General features: G+C 33.8%; 2 protein-coding genes and 2 non-coding genes across 5 annotated transcripts; 2 read left to right on the top strand and 2 right to left on the bottom strand.

Annotated features, from left to right (window-relative positions):
• Window positions 1–2,763: 2,763 nt before the first annotated feature.
• Window positions 2,764–6,243, bottom strand: LOC149736446 (uncharacterized). 2 transcript variants are annotated; one of them, XM_089876933.1, is made up of 5 exons: window positions 5,402–5,736; window positions 5,147–5,197; window positions 4,768–4,869; window positions 4,262–4,389; window positions 2,764–3,893 (listed from the first exon to the last, which is right to left on the bottom strand). In XM_089876933.1, the coding sequence occupies exons 1-5, from the start codon at window positions 5,599–5,601 to the stop codon at window positions 3,688–3,690; spliced, it is 687 nt and encodes a 228-aa protein (XP_089733059.1). In that variant the 5' UTR covers window positions 5,602–5,736; the 3' UTR covers window positions 2,764–3,687. The 2 variants fall into 2 exon arrangements, with proteins under 2 accessions (XP_089733059.1, XP_089733060.1); XM_089876934.1 differs by lacking the exon at window positions 5,147–5,197 and having other exon boundaries at window positions 5,402–6,243.
• Window positions 6,244–7,083: 840 nt separating this feature from the next.
• Window positions 7,084–7,165, top strand: Trnas-gcu (transfer RNA serine (anticodon GCU)). Its single transcript has one exon. It is a non-coding gene; the product is annotated as a tRNA-Ser (tRNA).
• Window positions 7,166–7,168: 3 nt separating this feature from the next.
• Window positions 7,169–7,240, top strand: Trnaa-ugc (transfer RNA alanine (anticodon UGC)). Its single transcript has one exon. It is a non-coding gene; the product is annotated as a tRNA-Ala (tRNA).
• A 527-nt stretch (window positions 7,241–7,767) lies between these two features.
• Window positions 7,768–17,061, bottom strand: LOC149736443 (small ribosomal subunit protein mS39-like). Its single transcript, XM_089876913.1, has 16 exons — window positions 16,893–17,061; window positions 16,213–16,347; window positions 15,508–15,639; window positions 14,746–14,965; window positions 14,444–14,590; window positions 13,776–13,892; window positions 13,134–13,268; window positions 12,364–12,514; window positions 11,573–11,713; window positions 10,858–10,987; window positions 10,352–10,430; window positions 9,822–9,912; window positions 9,101–9,254; window positions 8,390–8,503; window positions 8,057–8,120; window positions 7,768–7,896 (listed from the first exon to the last, which is right to left on the bottom strand). Exons 1-16 carry the CDS (start codon window positions 16,919–16,921, stop codon window positions 7,816–7,818), a joined length of 1,920 nt encoding a protein of 639 aa, XP_089733039.1. The 5' UTR covers window positions 16,922–17,061; the 3' UTR covers window positions 7,768–7,815.
• Between the last annotated feature and the right edge of the window lie 66 nt (window positions 17,062–17,127).

Here is a 17,127-nt window from a genome sequence, read left to right as displayed (position 1 = left end):
CGTACATTTTGGCAGTAAACAAAAAACATTTAAAGAATTATAAAACCTTGTCCTCGCGACCATTGTTAATTGTTTAAAACACGATCAGGACATTTATATATTTTGTGCTAAAGGTGTCCCATCTTCCCCCTCCTCACTATACAGAATACGGGTTATATGTGCCAAACGCTAACTTACCCTATCACTCCTACAGTAATATATAAGTAAATAGATCAGGTTACAAAATAACTTGATGTAGTGTAGAACTATTTTATCCAAAGTATATAGGAGATTTACTAATTAAGCATCTCTTCGTAATTGAAATAGTCTATTTAAAAAAAAAACTGGTAAACTATATAATACGTTTCATCTACGTTGTCAGGTAAAAACCTGTTTAGTCTACGCCCTTTTAGTCCAGAACCGTCGGATAAATTGCACAAGGAATAAATATTTAATAGCATAGCATAGCGCCTATGAGGTACTTGTGGTGTAAAACGTAACGCCTCTCCTATAAAGGCAAACAGTCGTCGTAATAACATTATCATGTATGTAATAGTATGGGCAAGGAATACCTCTAGCATCTAAATCCCTTCCCATATTTTCTTATCGTGTTTTGAACAAGTAACAACGATGTTTTAGAGTCGCGTAAATTTGGTTGTATAGTTCTATATACATTGTTTGTTTACTATCAAATAGAACGATAACGGAGAATGAAAACATGTCCTATTGTACCACCCCCTATTGTATAGTGGGACGGGGAAAGATGGGACACCTTTAGCACAAAATATATAAATATCCTGATCGTGTTTTAAACAATTAACAACGGTCTATGAAAGTCGTGAAGATGCGGTTTTATAATTCATTGAATGTTCTTTGTTTACTGCCAAATGAAAAGAGAAAACTAAACGAAAAGGTGTCCCATCTCCCCCCACCCTACTATACCATAAACTATGCTCTAATTAGTTTAGTTACAAACCTCCTGTAAACGAAACGATTCTGTAAGTTTTGACTGGCAGATGCATAATCAAAACTATCTTTTCCTACTAAAACGAAGTTCGTTTCTCTGACGTAGTTATACATGTTACTACTAGCTTGCGTATTTCCTTACCTCTCAGTTTACTGTATAGTTGTTATGCGATCGATTTAGGTATTGACTAATGTCATGCCCCGCGGCTTTCCTCGTGTGGCCCACTTGAATGTAATGACAACTTTGCATAGCAGGACTACATTCTTTGCATTGCAAACAAACGACTCTGAAGCACACCCCAACTTCAACTCCAAATAAAATATTAATACCACTAAGGCGCTGTCGCTGCGCAATATTGTGTCTGTTTCTTGCTTTCTCCTAACACAACACTCTTTAAATTGCTTCCCCAGAGAGCGTTTAGATCACGGATATAACGCTGTCTACTGACTAGAGTCTAGTAGTCTGAGGAGAAGTAAAATGCTGTTTCACTCACACAAATAAAAAAGAATAAAACGCGCACGCGCATCTCGAATGTCGGCAAAGGAGAGAGCATGATACACTCTCTTTCGCGAGTCGTTCCCGTTTACTATTGTAGCCAACGGAATCCAGAGCGTTTTATGTACTTTTTCTTCGTTTTGTGACTCCATCTAAATTTATAGGAAAAAATAAACATTTCCAAACACATAATATTTTATAATAAACCGTTTGTTTAAACTTTTTTAATTAAATTTATTAAATAATTAAGTTTCCCAAACAAGCGCTAAACTGTAAGCCTTAACCTACCAAATAACCAAACTGACGTAATAAACTGGAATAGTTAATGTAGTTTTTTTTTTACAAAAAACAGCTGAAACCTCCGAAAACCACTGTGCGCCTATCTTTTACAATGGAGACCAGGCAAAATCGGGACGGAGTTGGCGGTCACGTGAATGAAAAAAAGAATGTATCACAGTTTTGGGCAGTTGCGCGTTCTACTCATTTTTATTTCTGTGGTTTCACTTGACTGAAGCAAGAAAAAGGCGAGTAAGTCACATAGGTTTAAAACCAAGGCAAAAACTGATCTGACAACCTGCTGAATATGAGTCACGACAAAATACAGACCAAAGGCGACGATTATTCATACCTGACATTTCTGGTCGTGGTTTCCACTACTTACCTAAGGCTACGATAACTTTAAATTGTACTTGAATGAAACATTAAATCTGATTTAAATTGCTGAATACGTAATGTTGCTGAATAATATGTTCAGATATGCCTCATACCCTATTACATCTAATGGTGTAACTGTAACAAATACGACGTTTAAAACGTAAAATTACAAGTAGTTTAAACGATTACAGTTGATTGTCGATATAGAAGGTATAGTATACTATAACAGCAAACCACTTATCTTGCTGGTTCATGCTAAAAAGAAAACCACTTATCTTGCTTTTGGCTAAGTTCTTGTCTACATACCAGTTGACTCAACTTGTCTGCGATACCGGAAAATCCTATACTCTCTATGATATGCAGTAGACATGTTTTTATTCATTTTTATCGTCTCATTAATAGTAAACAGAGAACATTCATAAAATTATATATCCGTATCATCACGACTCTAAAATCACATTGTTAATTGTTTAAAGCACGATCAGGGTAATTGGATATTATGTGCGAAAGCTGTCCCATTTTACCACACAGTACTCTACGTCTTTTTTAAAGGTTCAGTTAATGTTTGTATATAGACTTGTAAGATGTATGTACATAAGAATGTCACTGTTACAAGTTAACTGTGTTACAACTCTGTTTAAGCTGACTGTATTATAAAAACACACGTATCCATGCGACCTGCTGTATTGTACATGTATGCAAATACAAATTAACAATCAACATATATCGTACTGTGGAATAAGATAGGAAACCTTTAGCACGTAATATACAAATATCTTGATTGTGTTTTAAACAATTTACAACGGTCTATGGGAGTTACGAGGAGGTTTTATATTTCTTTGAATGTTCTTTGTTTACTATCAAAGGACGAGAAAATGGGACGAAAAGGTGTCCCGTCTTCCCCACCTCGTTATATTGCTAAGTTAACACAGCAGTATCCGGCGTGCGAATTCCCCTACGAAATCGTATGCAAACCAGTGTCCAAGTCCGCACGCGGCAGCGAAATCCAGAAAAAAAAACAGACAAAACCGTCGAATTCCGGATACTGTGTACAGCCACCTTTAGTCTACTGTAATGTACCGCCCAAAATGTCCGTTCTTAAAGTTAAATTTCACAGGCCGACTGTCATGCGTGACGACGAATGTTTTAAAAATCAGCGACTAAGTCTTGTATTTTACAGCAGCGTTGGAGAGAGGTTGGAAAAATGTTATAAAGCAGTGCCGTTAAAAACGTGTTGTTCCCAAATTCAAATGCCAAATTCAACGCTAAAGTTAGTTTACAAGCAAACACAAAAATACCTATCGTCAAACAATGTATAGTTTTTCACATCGGGTCAGTGGCCGTCACGCAGACATCACACAGTTGTATTATAATAGGCCATGACACCAAATAACACACACATAATAAACAAGGCAACGATTTTTCCAAACGACGGTTCAATTTAATATCCTATATGTCCTATGACACACAGCGTTGCAATCATGCGGCAATCTCCCGTGAGAGAATAATAAAAAACTATACAGAAAACTTTACAAGCTATACTGCAACCAAATTAATTGGTTCTATATGACAATAACACCATGTCCAAGATATTAATGTAGCATTGCTATAAGCAAAGACAACATTAAAACATAGAACGAAGCCTCTGCTCTTGTTGTACTATTGTTTTTGTTGCAACAAACGTTGATGCTCCGACTTGTGCGCACAAGTGCTGTGTTTGGGTATTCGTCAGGGAACTTGAACCGTGTTTGGTTGTTCACGTATCTACGGAACGAGTCACGGCATTCCCCTAAACTGTCTGTAAAATGTATGGAGTTTAGATAATGTTATTGCTGTTTAGTAAAGTTTCAGTAGGGTGGGGTAAGATGGGATATGTTTCATTTTTCCTTCTCTTATGTTCACATAACAGTAAAAAGATATAGTAATGGTGGGAAATACGGGAAACCTTCAGCACATATTATCCAAGTATCCTGAACGTATTTGAAAAAAAAGGGTCGAGAAAAGGTGTTCCATCCCCCCCATCCTACTATATTTATAAAACTGTATAACCGTAGCTTCGTGACTCCGGGGAATTGAAGTGATTGTTCAAAGCATGTTAAGAAAATATGGGACTTAAGTGCTAACAGTACATCATTCTTTATGTTATATGTATAAGCAACAACCTACCAATATTGAGAGGAACTATAAGACAGTTTTTCAAACACCGTTGATTTGAACATGGAATCAAATGTGGTGTCCAGTACTGATTGCCATTAACGTTGTAACTTAAACCAAGGTATCGAGCCCGGTAGAGGCTGCAGTAATGTAAGGTTAAGTTTTATGTCCTAACTATATGTAAGTATGTAGTTTATTAATGAATGAAACTTTTATTTACTTTTATGTAATTAGTTTTTGGAAAGGCTCTACTTTTTCATTTTTTTGGTAATTTCAGGCTGACAGTTTCGACGAGCCAATGGTGACTATAGTGGGTTGAATCAAAAAGATTAAAATCGTTTAAACTCTGTGATTGAACCGACTGCCGTTTAGTGTCTTGCCCAATTACACATACGCCCCCTATACCAGCGATGAGCTTTGAATTCAAAACCTCTGAGTCAGGGAAAAGTAAAACCGCTACACCATACGGTTCCGGACGGTCAAGTGTAAAAATTTGCAAACATGTTTTATATACGAACGTGTATCCAGTAGAAAACAATGGCGGCTTGAACCCAATCCGTTTCCTGCCTTTTGAGGCAAGTTTTAACAAAACAGCTGTCGTGACAAACGTTTTAAGTGTCCTGCGGAAATATAAACTTAATTCAAAAAATATTCAAATATTCACGAATGCTATTTAGATTACATTACCAAACCAAATTTTAAATCGATCGCCACAATCTGCCTCTAACCAAATTACTACAATCAATACTAATATTGATCGACGTTGGAACCCATTGCTGTCTATATATATACAAAAATGGCGATATATACATGAACAAAATGGGATTTGTTATACACTAAAGTAACACATCTAACAGTTTAGCCAGTCTACAATACGAATGTTTAATTAATACTTACTTCGAATTAATAGGTAACTTTGGTTTTTTGGGCTTCTTTGGCTTTTTTATTCTAAGAAAGATAAATATTTCTAGCTAAAAATGTTTAATGAATACCATTTAACACACAAAACTAACACATATAATTTATTTCTTTAGCAACAAATAATCCAAGTTAACACACAATTATATGATAGTTCAGCCTCGTTTTTTTAGATATTTGGTAAGACGTATTTATTAATGAGAACATTTATTAGGTGTATTAGCTAAATCTCACTTGGTTCCTTGATTGAATGTAGAAGTTCCTCTGTTGTTAAAACCATATCTACTGGTTCCACTACTGGTTCTGCTGATACCACTTCTGCTTACGCCACCTCTACCTCCACTACTCCCACTTCCACCTCTCCTCGCATGTATTTCATCCGCTACCGCCAGCAAAAAGAGCAGCAGGATTAGATAATACAGATTTACTCTCATATTAAGTAGAATTCTACGTCTGATAGGTATTGTATGTACTATATACTGTTGTATATAGAATCAGAGATTACTAAATAATCGCCTACAGTTAGCTTAATAGTTGCTGTAAAACCAATACAACGTTTTCTACGCTTCCATCTTTATATATATATATAATACTAGATTTAAACTAACCAGCATGCATTGCGTTTGGTGCAGAATATCTTAACTCATGCGGTCAAACACAAGCTTATAGACAACGCCCCGCAACGCGAAACCATCCTATTAGGAATGAATATTTCATGGGGTAACAGAAAGTAGGTTTAAAGGTCTTCAAATTTTTAAGAGTAAGCTGAAGCTCCAACACACGGCGGTACTTAAAACAAGTGGTATTCAAACCTTCGCACTGTGAAAAATGCTAAAATATACACTATATTCGATTTAGTTTAGCTGCATGACTCAAAAATCTCCAATTTTAGTGAATACTTATATTGGCTGTTGTAACGAAATGAGCGCTTTCTTTTTTTCTTCAAGCTTTCTTTAATGTTTAATAAACAACACACAACAATGTAAACACTTCGTATACCCAGGCCTTCTACTACTGCATTGCACAATATAGTTGTCAATTGATGAAACGTTTTGAGATATTAAACAGCTGTCCGTCGAAGACTATCTGCTTAACTTGAACAATAATAACCATTAAGATGTTTTAAATCTTTACTTTAAACAAACTAAAAAAATGAAACAAACTATGTTTTTTAAAGCAGAATAAAATATAAATATCAAAGCCAGGACAAAAATAAAACTATATATCAGAGGGTAGGGTAGATGGGACACCTATATCCCATCTTATCCCACAGAACTATACCTTTTTTTCTTTCTTGCTTTCTCTTAAAAATGTAATTATGTTTGTATGATGGCCTTATATCTAGGCCAAGAGCAAAAAAAAGCAAGATAGGAAACCACAGCTTTAAAAACCGAAGTCAAAAAAACTTTAATCAGCAACTGACTTGTCAGCTATTGAATAAAACATCAACTGTATTCATTAAGTATTTATAACTGAAATTTCCACAAACGCTTGGATATATGCCAGTAAACTTTCACATTGAACACTGCTAAATATTGCGTTCAAATGTGGTGGGGAGCATACGAATAAGACGCTTAATATTGTACAGTGGTTAGAATGATAAAATAAACCTCGGCAGGTGTTCTATTTTTTTCCTGTGTTAGCTTGCATGTGTACAAATTTTCATTAATCATTGAATAAATTGTCGTAAAGTGTATTATCAGACAAGGAAACATACCAACATCTACTCGCAATGACAGTAGCTTCAAACTATGAACAAAAAACTTTAGTGGACGATGATTACAATGATGAATATAGCCTGCAGCACTTCTTAGATTGCGTTCTGTATACTGCCAATTTTTTCGAGTGATTTAAATAGTTGAGATGTGAAATTACCTGTACCGTTGAATAACAGTGGTAGACGACGTTTAAACGTAGACGAGGTGGCCGAGTGGTTAAGGCGATGGACTGCTAATCCATTGTGCTCTGCACGCGTGGGTTCGAATCCCATCCTCGTCGATTGGGGATGTAGCTCAGTGGTAGAGCGCACGCTTTGCATGTGTGAGGCCCCGGGTTCGATCCCCGGCATCTCCATTTCTTTCATATTTATTTTTTACCCATCAAGTTTGAATTATTGGTAAATAAGAAACATATTTTTTGGTCGCGACTACGTTTGTGTGCCCAGTTTAAGTCAACGCATGAATGCAGCAATTAAACCACGTTTGTTTTGTGGAACATAGTAGAGTGGGGGAAGTTGGGACACCTTTAGCACATAATATTCAAATATCCTGATAGTAGTTTGAACAATTAACGACGGTCTATGAGAGTCGTGATGATACGGCTTTATAATTCCTTGAATGTTTCTTTGTTTACTACCAAATGAGACGAGCAAATCGAAAGAAAATTTATCCCATCTTCCCCCACCCTACTATATACACCGTATGTGCGGTTGTTCAATACCATGTCTATATCCTTTTTAGTGATTTTTCTGACACTACATAACTCATTATATATATTTGTCATGAGAACAAATCAACATAAATCAACAACCGCAGCAGAATCGTACAATAAACCACTCACAAATATGCAAGCAACTTTTTTTTTGGGAACTGTAGTTCAACCAAGATTGTTTTGTTATTTATTGGAACATATTTATCAAAATACTAAATTCACTTTTTCTTAATTTCTCGTTTAGCTCCTGCATTTGTTTCATCCTGGGTTTCATAGAATTTACGAAGCTGGCGAATTTTCTGTTGGTAAATAAGTAAACAACCTTAGATAAATTAGTTAAAGCGATCTAAAATATGCCGCTAAAATGAGCAAAAATAGCTTTTCATATTCATATTAAGTTATTTTTAGACTTACAACATTGCATAAGTTTGAATTTAAATAAAAAATGAACATTCTTACTTTAATTAACGCAGCGTTGCCTTCTTTTGTTGAAAATTCCTCACACATTGTCATAGTTTCTGAACTGTAAGGCAGTTACTTTTATGACTAACAGTTTCCTTATTATATAAACACAAACTTTTCTGTATTAAAGTTATTTTAAATAAAGGAAAATCTGTTATTGAAACATTATACTAGAAATTTTAAAAAATATAAAAATTTTAACATTTTTAAAAATTCAGACTGAACGACCCTTCTTCCGAGAAATTTTAAAAAAAATAGGTGCACGTATTTTCACACAATATAGCAGTGTGCAAATTAAAAGAAATGAGTGTTTAATGTTTTCCTAAATACCTGATAATGGCTGATTTATAGTTTTGCAGAACCATTCCCACTGCATTGAGAAGTGCAGTGATATCACCCGATAAAATAATGATATGAAGGGACATATTAATCGACTCATTAAACCTGAAAAGTGAAAAAAAAATAATTCAAAACTGAAAAAAATGATAGTTAAAAGCGAAAAGGTTATAGCCTACATAGATTCTTATTTTTTTTTACTCCTGACAATACAAAGATAAAGTTTAGACTTAAAAGAAATTTAAACACAACATTCATGTTTGTTAATAGTTTTATCTTATTTTAGTTTAATAAAACTTTTCTAAAAATAATTTATATATCCTATGCCCTATGTGTATGCAGACAACTATTCGCTAAAAAGTCAAATTTGTTCTTTGGGTTGGAGGTTACAGTCTGTTAAGGCTTTGTTTTTGATGAGTTAAAATTGTTACAAAATCAAACTCTATGATTGACTGAATGTAACTTACTTTATCCTTGCGTGGCTGGAAAACAACAGTTGTTATCATACGAGTTTAACACCTTGTGCCAGCTTACAATTACCATGTATGTTACTTTGTGGGTGATTATTTTTTTGATTTTTTTTATGTATGGCTCACTAGACATAAATTAAATAAATACATTAGAATCTAATTTAATATATTAGTAAGATAAGTATGCCAAAAACAGTAATCAGACTAAAATTGTTTATACAAAGATTACACATACTGTTGGGTGTTGGACTCATTGTTAGCAATGGTCATACAGTGTTCCGCAATGTTCTTAAGCTGTGTGATTGTATCTTTATCGGCGTGATTAATCAGCTTTTTACCAGCACTTAAACACACAGTCATAAACTCAAGTTGCTTCTTCCTGGATAAGTCTAAAAAAAAAAGAGAAATTTTAGTTTTTAACAGCATTAGGTGTTAAACCAGTGGTAGTTGGAAGCTGTTTTACCAGTGTAACAAATTTTCTTTTATACAGGTTTTCACACAACTTATTTTATAAACTTTATTGCAGAGCGCAAAATTTGTAGTTTATTTTTTTACTGTAATTTGTTTAATCGTGCACTTCAATAAGTTGATTGCATACCATCTAGAACTTAGCAGACAAGTTTTTTTGTAAGGTGGGGGAAGATCGGACACCTTTTCATTCTATTTTCTCGTCTCATTCAGTAGTAAACGAACAAAATTCAAAAATCATAAAATCGTATCCTCACCCACCCTTATGACTCCCATAGACCAATGTTAATTGTTTAAAACACAATCAGGATATTTGGATTTTATGTGCTAAAAGTGTCCCATCTTCCCCACCCTACTATATATTCTAAATGAACAAATTAAACATATATATATATTTTACAATTAATTTGTTATATATACAATTCTTTTAGATTTTTATTATATAACTGTGAATAATTGTAACTATATAAACATTTTTAAAAGCTTACTTGGGCACAAGAGAGGAATATATTCCGGTTTTTCATCTCGCAACACTGCTTTTAACAAACCCTCGTTAAACATAGTTGGAGGTAATGAGTACTGCAACATGAAAACAGATTACATTAAAAAAAAACATATATATATATATATTACTAAAGAACTTGCCAAAAAACTGTTACAGTAAAATTTGATACAGTTAAGGATTTATATTCTATGTGAATGAGGTCTTTTATTCTGGCAAGCCATGGGATTTAGGCCTGAGTTGAACCATTACCCCACTCTAGGGTGCGGAAATCCATTAGTGACCAATCGGTTGGAGCAATTTCTGTAAACTGTATTGCCCGAGGTCCTAAGGACATATACACTCATCAGTATGAAGCATTTATCATTTATTTACGATGCAATCATACAGAAAAAATCTTTTCATAAAAAATATGAAGTCTAAAAATGAAAATTTTCAAAATTTCTGAATAAATTTGAAAAAAAGGGCTAGGAACTTATAGGAAGCAAATAATTGACATTTTTAATTACAACTTACCACGTGGCAGACGGTAGACACCGCTTCCCAAGCTGTTTCAATCCTGTCAAACTTAACCATGGTTTCCAAGTATCGGGTGCTGAAACACAATATGTAATTGTATTTTAATGTTTATTGTTTTCTTTATGTTTGTCAATTTAAATTTTGAGTGAATGAATGTAACTTACTTCATCCTCCCGTGGCCGGAAAACGACAGTCGCAATAACACGAATGTTCATACACCCCTTGCCAGCTTATGAGTTACCAAGTATGTTACTTTGTAGGTGATTATTTTTTGGTAGATTTTTTTGGACAACCCATAAGTGTCAATGGTAGCAGCGACAAACCTTGAACCCATTACCTCTGGTTTCGAGGCGAGTGCGCTAACCAACTGTGCTATGGCGCCGGAGTGAATACTTTGTCAAGTGTGTGTTGGATTTGAATTTAAAAGTCTCATATTTAAGCTATATTTAGTACATGTTAACTCTCCAATACTCCAGGAACACCTAAAGCAGACATAAACTTACAAAAACAAGTTTTGAGTCTGTTGGTTGACAAAATGTTTTAAGTTATGTCCAGTGTGTATGATCTTGTAAAGTTTTTTGGTCATTTCCACGTTATGGCGAACAGATTCCAGCAGAGCTGTTGGTGCAAAGTCTGCAAAAGTGTAGCTAGATAAGTCACACCTAGTCACATTTTATACATTTTACACTTTTTTAAGTTACTGCGCTTACTTAAAGTGTGTTTATTTTTTATTATAGCGAATATATTTAAAATCATATATTTTCATCTAAAATCAGATTTTTAATTCTTAAAATAAAATTTTTATATTCTTAAAATTATATTTTTTCATTAGATTTATATTTATATAACATGCCATATTTCACATAAAAACATTTTAAATACAGGTCAAGGTGTCAGACTTAGGCACAACAAGAACGAAGGTACTGGGTTCAGTGCTGAACAATGCCACCTTTTGTATTTGCTTGTGTAAGAAATCTATAGCTAATTGATCCAGCAAATTAGAAACTAATTAGGCCCAAATTGACAAACATACAAAAATAGAAAAAGGGTAAAGAAAAACCACCTATGAAGTTATATACTGGTATAGGTAACTCAAAAGTTGTGTATTGAATAAGACCCAATGTTATAACATCTAACATTGTTCCACCATGCAAGGATAATCAAGTGACATTTATTTATTAATACATTCTTTTATATAAATAAAACAATTAAACTTACAGTCTGAAACTGTGTTTGGTTTGAATTTCTTTCCTTCCAATAAATCAAGGACATAATTTAAAAGTTCAGTTTTTTGTTCAGAATTTAATTTCGATTTGGTGACTGCTGCCATCATCCTACTGTAAACATACATACCAGGATCTACACAAAATATTTGCATTGATTTAAGTATGGCAATTAATTAATATTTGTGTAATTTCATTAATATAGTAGGGTGGGAGAAGATGGAACACCTTTAGCACATAATATCCAAATATCCTGATCGTGTTTTAAACAATCAACAACGGTCTATAGGAGTCGTGAGAATACGGTTTTATAATTCCTTAATGTTCTGTGTTTACTAAAAAATGGGACGAGAAAATAGAATGGAAAAGTGTCCCTACCACCCTACTGTACTAAAGCTCTTACAGAAGAATCTAAAAGGTTTTATAGACTCTGTTGTAAGAGTGTGATCTGCTTGTTGGTAAGCTACTGGGAAAGGTTAGGTTAGTTTCCAACTTTTGACACAAATCAGCGAACCTTTCTATTTCATGGCCTTGTTTTTTTAAAACCTACAGAATTGTATTAAATGAAAAGACACCATAAACATGATAAAACTTATCTAGGTTATTATATTAATGAGGGAAATGGAAGTTTAATGCCTGCTGCCTTAAATCATAGTTTATAAACATACATTTTAGTTGCTTGGCAACGTTTTGTGACAACAAAACATGTAAATATTATAAACCTATAGACCTTCTGACAAAACTTGTAGCCACAGCTGAGTTAATAAGATCCACACAACCACACACCTATGTTAAGAGAAGCCATTTCATTGAAAACTTTTGCCCAAATGTGAATAAATTCTTTTGGTGTTTCGTACCAACGGAAAGCAAACAGCATACTGGAAAATGTGTCTTCATTTGGCTTAATCTTTCTCTTGGCCATGTACAACAAGATATCCTAAAAAAATTCCGCAACTTAATATATCAGGCAGTAAAATAACACTATATATATAACATATAATATATATATTATATAGGGTGGGGGAAAACGGGACAACTATATATATAACATATAATATATATATTATATAGGGTGGGGGAAAACGGGACAACTATATATATAACATATAATATATATATTATATAGGGTGGGGGAAAACGGGACAACTATATATATAACATATAATATATATTATATAGAGTGGGGGAAAACGGGACATCTTTTCATTCTGTTTTTTCTTCCCATGTGGTAGTAAACTAAGAAAATTCAAGGAATTATAAAACCGTATTTTCACGACTACAATAGACCGTTGGTAATTGTTTAAAACACAATTGAAATATTTGAATACTATGTGCTTAAGCTGTCCCGTCTCTCCCCACCCTACTATATATACATATAGTGTTATTTTACTGCCTGATAACCATTAAATTTATATTTTTTTAAATAGAATTTTAATTTTTTTAAGTCTGCCACCATATTGTTATGGACAAATCAAATAGAATGTATGGCACTAGAATACATAATGTTAAAAAGCTGATTTAGTAAAACATGCAAATTGTGAACAAAATAACTTTACCATAGTTGGCTGTCTTTCTTTTTTAAAAAAACTTCCAGTTACGATCAGGTTATTACAGGTTTCTACATCTAACACAAGTTTCTGTCCACATACATATTTGTGGTACATACCAAACATACTTGCTGGCATATGAAACTGTAACAAAGTAAGTTAAAAGTTAGTAAAACTTCTGGTTATAAAACTTCTTTTCATTTTTTAAATTTTACTCTTTGATATTATAGTAATAATTGTTCAATACAAGCAACGTGGCTCAGCAGTTAGGCGTTTGCATTGTAATTAAGATACTGGGTTTTAGGTCCAACACTAATACCCATACAGCCATACTGATAGGCATATGCGTAGCTTGGCAAGATACTTAACCACAATTGTTTTGACCTGAGTGGGGTTGTCAGAATGGTCAGCTATACAGTAAAATAATTACCAATAAAGTTACACACATGCTAACTTGTAAGCAGGCACTTGAAAACTTGCTTTGCAAGGAGAAATATTTTTATAACTGAATGTTGAGGTAATAAGCTAAATACTAGGGGTTCTCTGGTAAGAACTATGGAATAAAATACAATTAAAACACCATTTAGACTCAATACAGGGATTGAGGTAAATCGAAACAAATATAAAAAATCACAACGGAAGATTTCTTACTGAAGCAAAAGCTCTCATCATCACAAACAACTGATCAGGAGTTGGTTCTTCAATTGTTTTAAAGACTTCATTAATTAGATTAGTGTTCTTGGATTGGTTTCTTCTTGTTGAAAAAATCTGGTTTAAAAACTTTTTAGAATCTGTGCTTAATTAGAGCAATGGTTCTCAACCTTTTTAGCTTATAATCCGGTAAAATTTAAAAACAAATTTTGCGGACTGGATTTTCATAAATAAAAACAACCTAAAATGTAATAACCTCAAAAGTAAGCAACTTAAAAGCAAAGAATGGAAACTTTAATTTAATAAGAAATTCGCTGCTGTACTTTTGATATTAAAAGTGGTTCCATTGAAGTTTCTTGCATTTTGCAATTGAGTTTTTGTTATATATTTGGTGGACAGGTAAAAAAGTTGACGGGGCCTGACATCGGTTCACGAACCGCCAGTTGAGAATCACTGTATTAGAGTAAGAGTGCTGGAGAACGTGAAACTTTGGCAAATTTGACCCGAAAACAAGTTTCTACAACTGTAAAGGTGCTACTACTGCCACATAACAACTAAAAACATATTTATAAACAAAGAAAAACCTAAATATTTTTAATACCTTAAAAAACAAAGTCTCGTCTAGAGAGGCATGTGTTATTGAATATTAGTACTTGATTTAGACTTACTGTAGATGGCCACCTTTTAGTCGATTTTAATTCATCTGTACTGCATCTGGTATAAGCTAGCAAGCCAAGTAACTGGTTAGTAGTAGATGTTGGAACTTCAACAGAAGTTTTGTGAAGGCGTAAATACATTTCACCAGATTTTTCAACCTAAAGTGAAAACAACAACCGTTCAATCTACACAGAAAACTAAAAAAAATGTTTTAAAAAAAGAGAAAACTACCTCATACATAAGTCATATTTCCAGAATAAATTAAACATAAAACAATAAAAATTTCACAACACCCAAAATAAACCAAATTTACCTTTTTCAACTCCAATAATTCATTTAAGGAGTCTACTGAATCTGAGAAGACTTTCTCTTCTTTTTTTTCCACATTGTCTTTGCTCTTTGCTCCATCCTCCAGAGCTGGCAAATCCTCGTCAAAGTTTTTCATCCAGGTTTCAACATTGGTTGCATCCCAGTCGTCTTGGAAATATTCAGGGTGGTTTTGGATTATGTACTCTGCTGCTGCTTTACCACTCCTAGAAATATCATTGTTTGAATGAAGAACAACTATTGGTTATCATTGCGACATTGCGAGAACTGTTTTTATAATTTGATGAGGTTTAAATTTAAATTTGAATAATCACCCTCTGACTTGGAGCCCCTTCGTAAAAAAATTAACATGTTTAAATAGAAAACCAAAAAAATAATCACCCACAAAGTAATACTTGATCGTGGTAACTCGTAAGCTGGCATGATATGAAACAGAACACCCGTGTTATAAAGACTGTCGTTTTCCGACCGAGCCAGGATAAAGCAAGTTACATTTTAAGAATGACACATGTTGGGGATATACACAAACTAAAGTCTGTCAGTGGATATGGCATGGGAGCACAAAAATATGGCGGTAATTAAAATGGTCTAAATACCCTAAAAAAATGTAGCGAATTACTCAGTTCTCAGAAATCACGACAGTCCTATAGATATATATATATATTATGTGGAAAAAGTTTTAAATATAATAGCAGAACCTAAATTTTCTAGTAAAAAGATATATATATATATATATAGCATCTCTTACTTTAAAGCAGCTGTGTCCGTTTTTTTCGACAATGTTCCTTTAGGCCAATAATCTGGTGTTTCAAGGGTATGGTTTGGAAGATGTATTAGATTAGTGCTACCTTCAAGTGCTTCTAGGACCGCCTTTTCATGCCTGGCATCAAAGTAATAGTTATAGTTTTAGTATGACTGTTTTATAGTTTGATATAAAACAAAAGGTGTTTAAGAGCGGTAATATTTTACAAAACAGAAATTTATGATATTTGACTAAAGCTGTTTTAAAATGTTCCTGATTTCTGTTGAAACACAACTTTGTTCTTTAATAGCGTAACATTTCGGCCATTTTTTTATAACTACTATATATTGAAAATGGTTGATATGTTCTCAATCATCATTAAAAATGGTTGATATGTTCTTATATTAGGATGTACCAGTCTGCAGAGTGTGACAAGTGAATGAGCGACTTAGTTTACAAACTTATGATTATGCACGACATAATTTGTCCTATGCATGCCAAATGATTGAACAATGAAAATACGTATTAAATTAAGTAGGGTTTCCTAATGTGGCTTGGAAATGTACGTGTTTGCACGCCGATTTTTGATGATTGCACGCGCTTACACGAAAAATAACAGCCTTGCACACGCAAGATCTCTTCAGGAACTGCCATACTCTGCAGACTGAACCATGTACAATCACTACATAATGTAAAGATATGACAACATACCAGATTTTCTTCTTTGGAACTTGAACCGATGCTTGTAATTGTTTTTCAATGATACTTTTAGCATCATAAACTAAATTCGTCGATGCTTCTTTGTTTGAAAGAAGATTGGATGTGTGATATTTACGAGTAGAAAATCTAGAAACCAAAAGTTTTACAGTGCATTTTATTACGTTATATCGAAAGTTAAAATATGGTGTACAACAACTAAACAGCAATAAATTTGTAGCGATCCGACCTATATCCATGGAACGGGCAGGGCCGAACCTTACGAGTCCAGAGCCATGAACCCGTGTGACCTACATTCCTTGGGCAAAGTCTACATTTAGCAATGGACATTAAAGCAAGACAACAACAATGGAAGAGAGATGACTTTCGGTCTATTCTGTGTGACGTCACATTCTCTTATTCGTAACGCCTTTTACCCGTCTTTGTATAAAATCGCCTGCATGCTATTCTGACGATTATTCGACTATACCAAAATACATATATTCAATTGGATTAAGCTTCAATGAAAATCAAGGAAGGTCAGAAATTGTTGCATTAATCAAAGAGATACAAAGGGCATTCAAAACGTACATAGCAACTACGATATAGCTAACCGCTACAGCCTGTAAAGTCGGATCTGCGAGAAATCAGAAGTCTATGAATAACAATTAAAAGTAGCGGGGCTATAAATTTACCTGAAGAAACGATGAATTCTCATAGACATGCTGTTTGGTGTGGTAAGAACGATTTACAGATTCACGTATATTAAACTATCATACGTTTTACGGTGAGTTTGTTTACAAACTGCCATCCACAGTTTGTTATATTTCAGATTTTTTTACAACTGTTTTGTAATCACTCAGGCGTGAAAGTGACCATGCGTATTCATAGAGATCACAGTAATGTTTTTGGTCTTACATTGTGTAGAAC

Source organism: Ciona robusta, chromosome 4 (assembly GCF_009617815.1).
Source record: "Ciona robusta chromosome 4, ASM961781v2".
Lineage (NCBI taxonomy): Eukaryota > Metazoa > Chordata > Ascidiacea > Phlebobranchia > Cionidae > Ciona > Ciona robusta.
The sequence above is the reverse complement of the archived record's forward strand: the minus strand, read 5'-3'. Positions and strand labels throughout refer to the sequence as shown.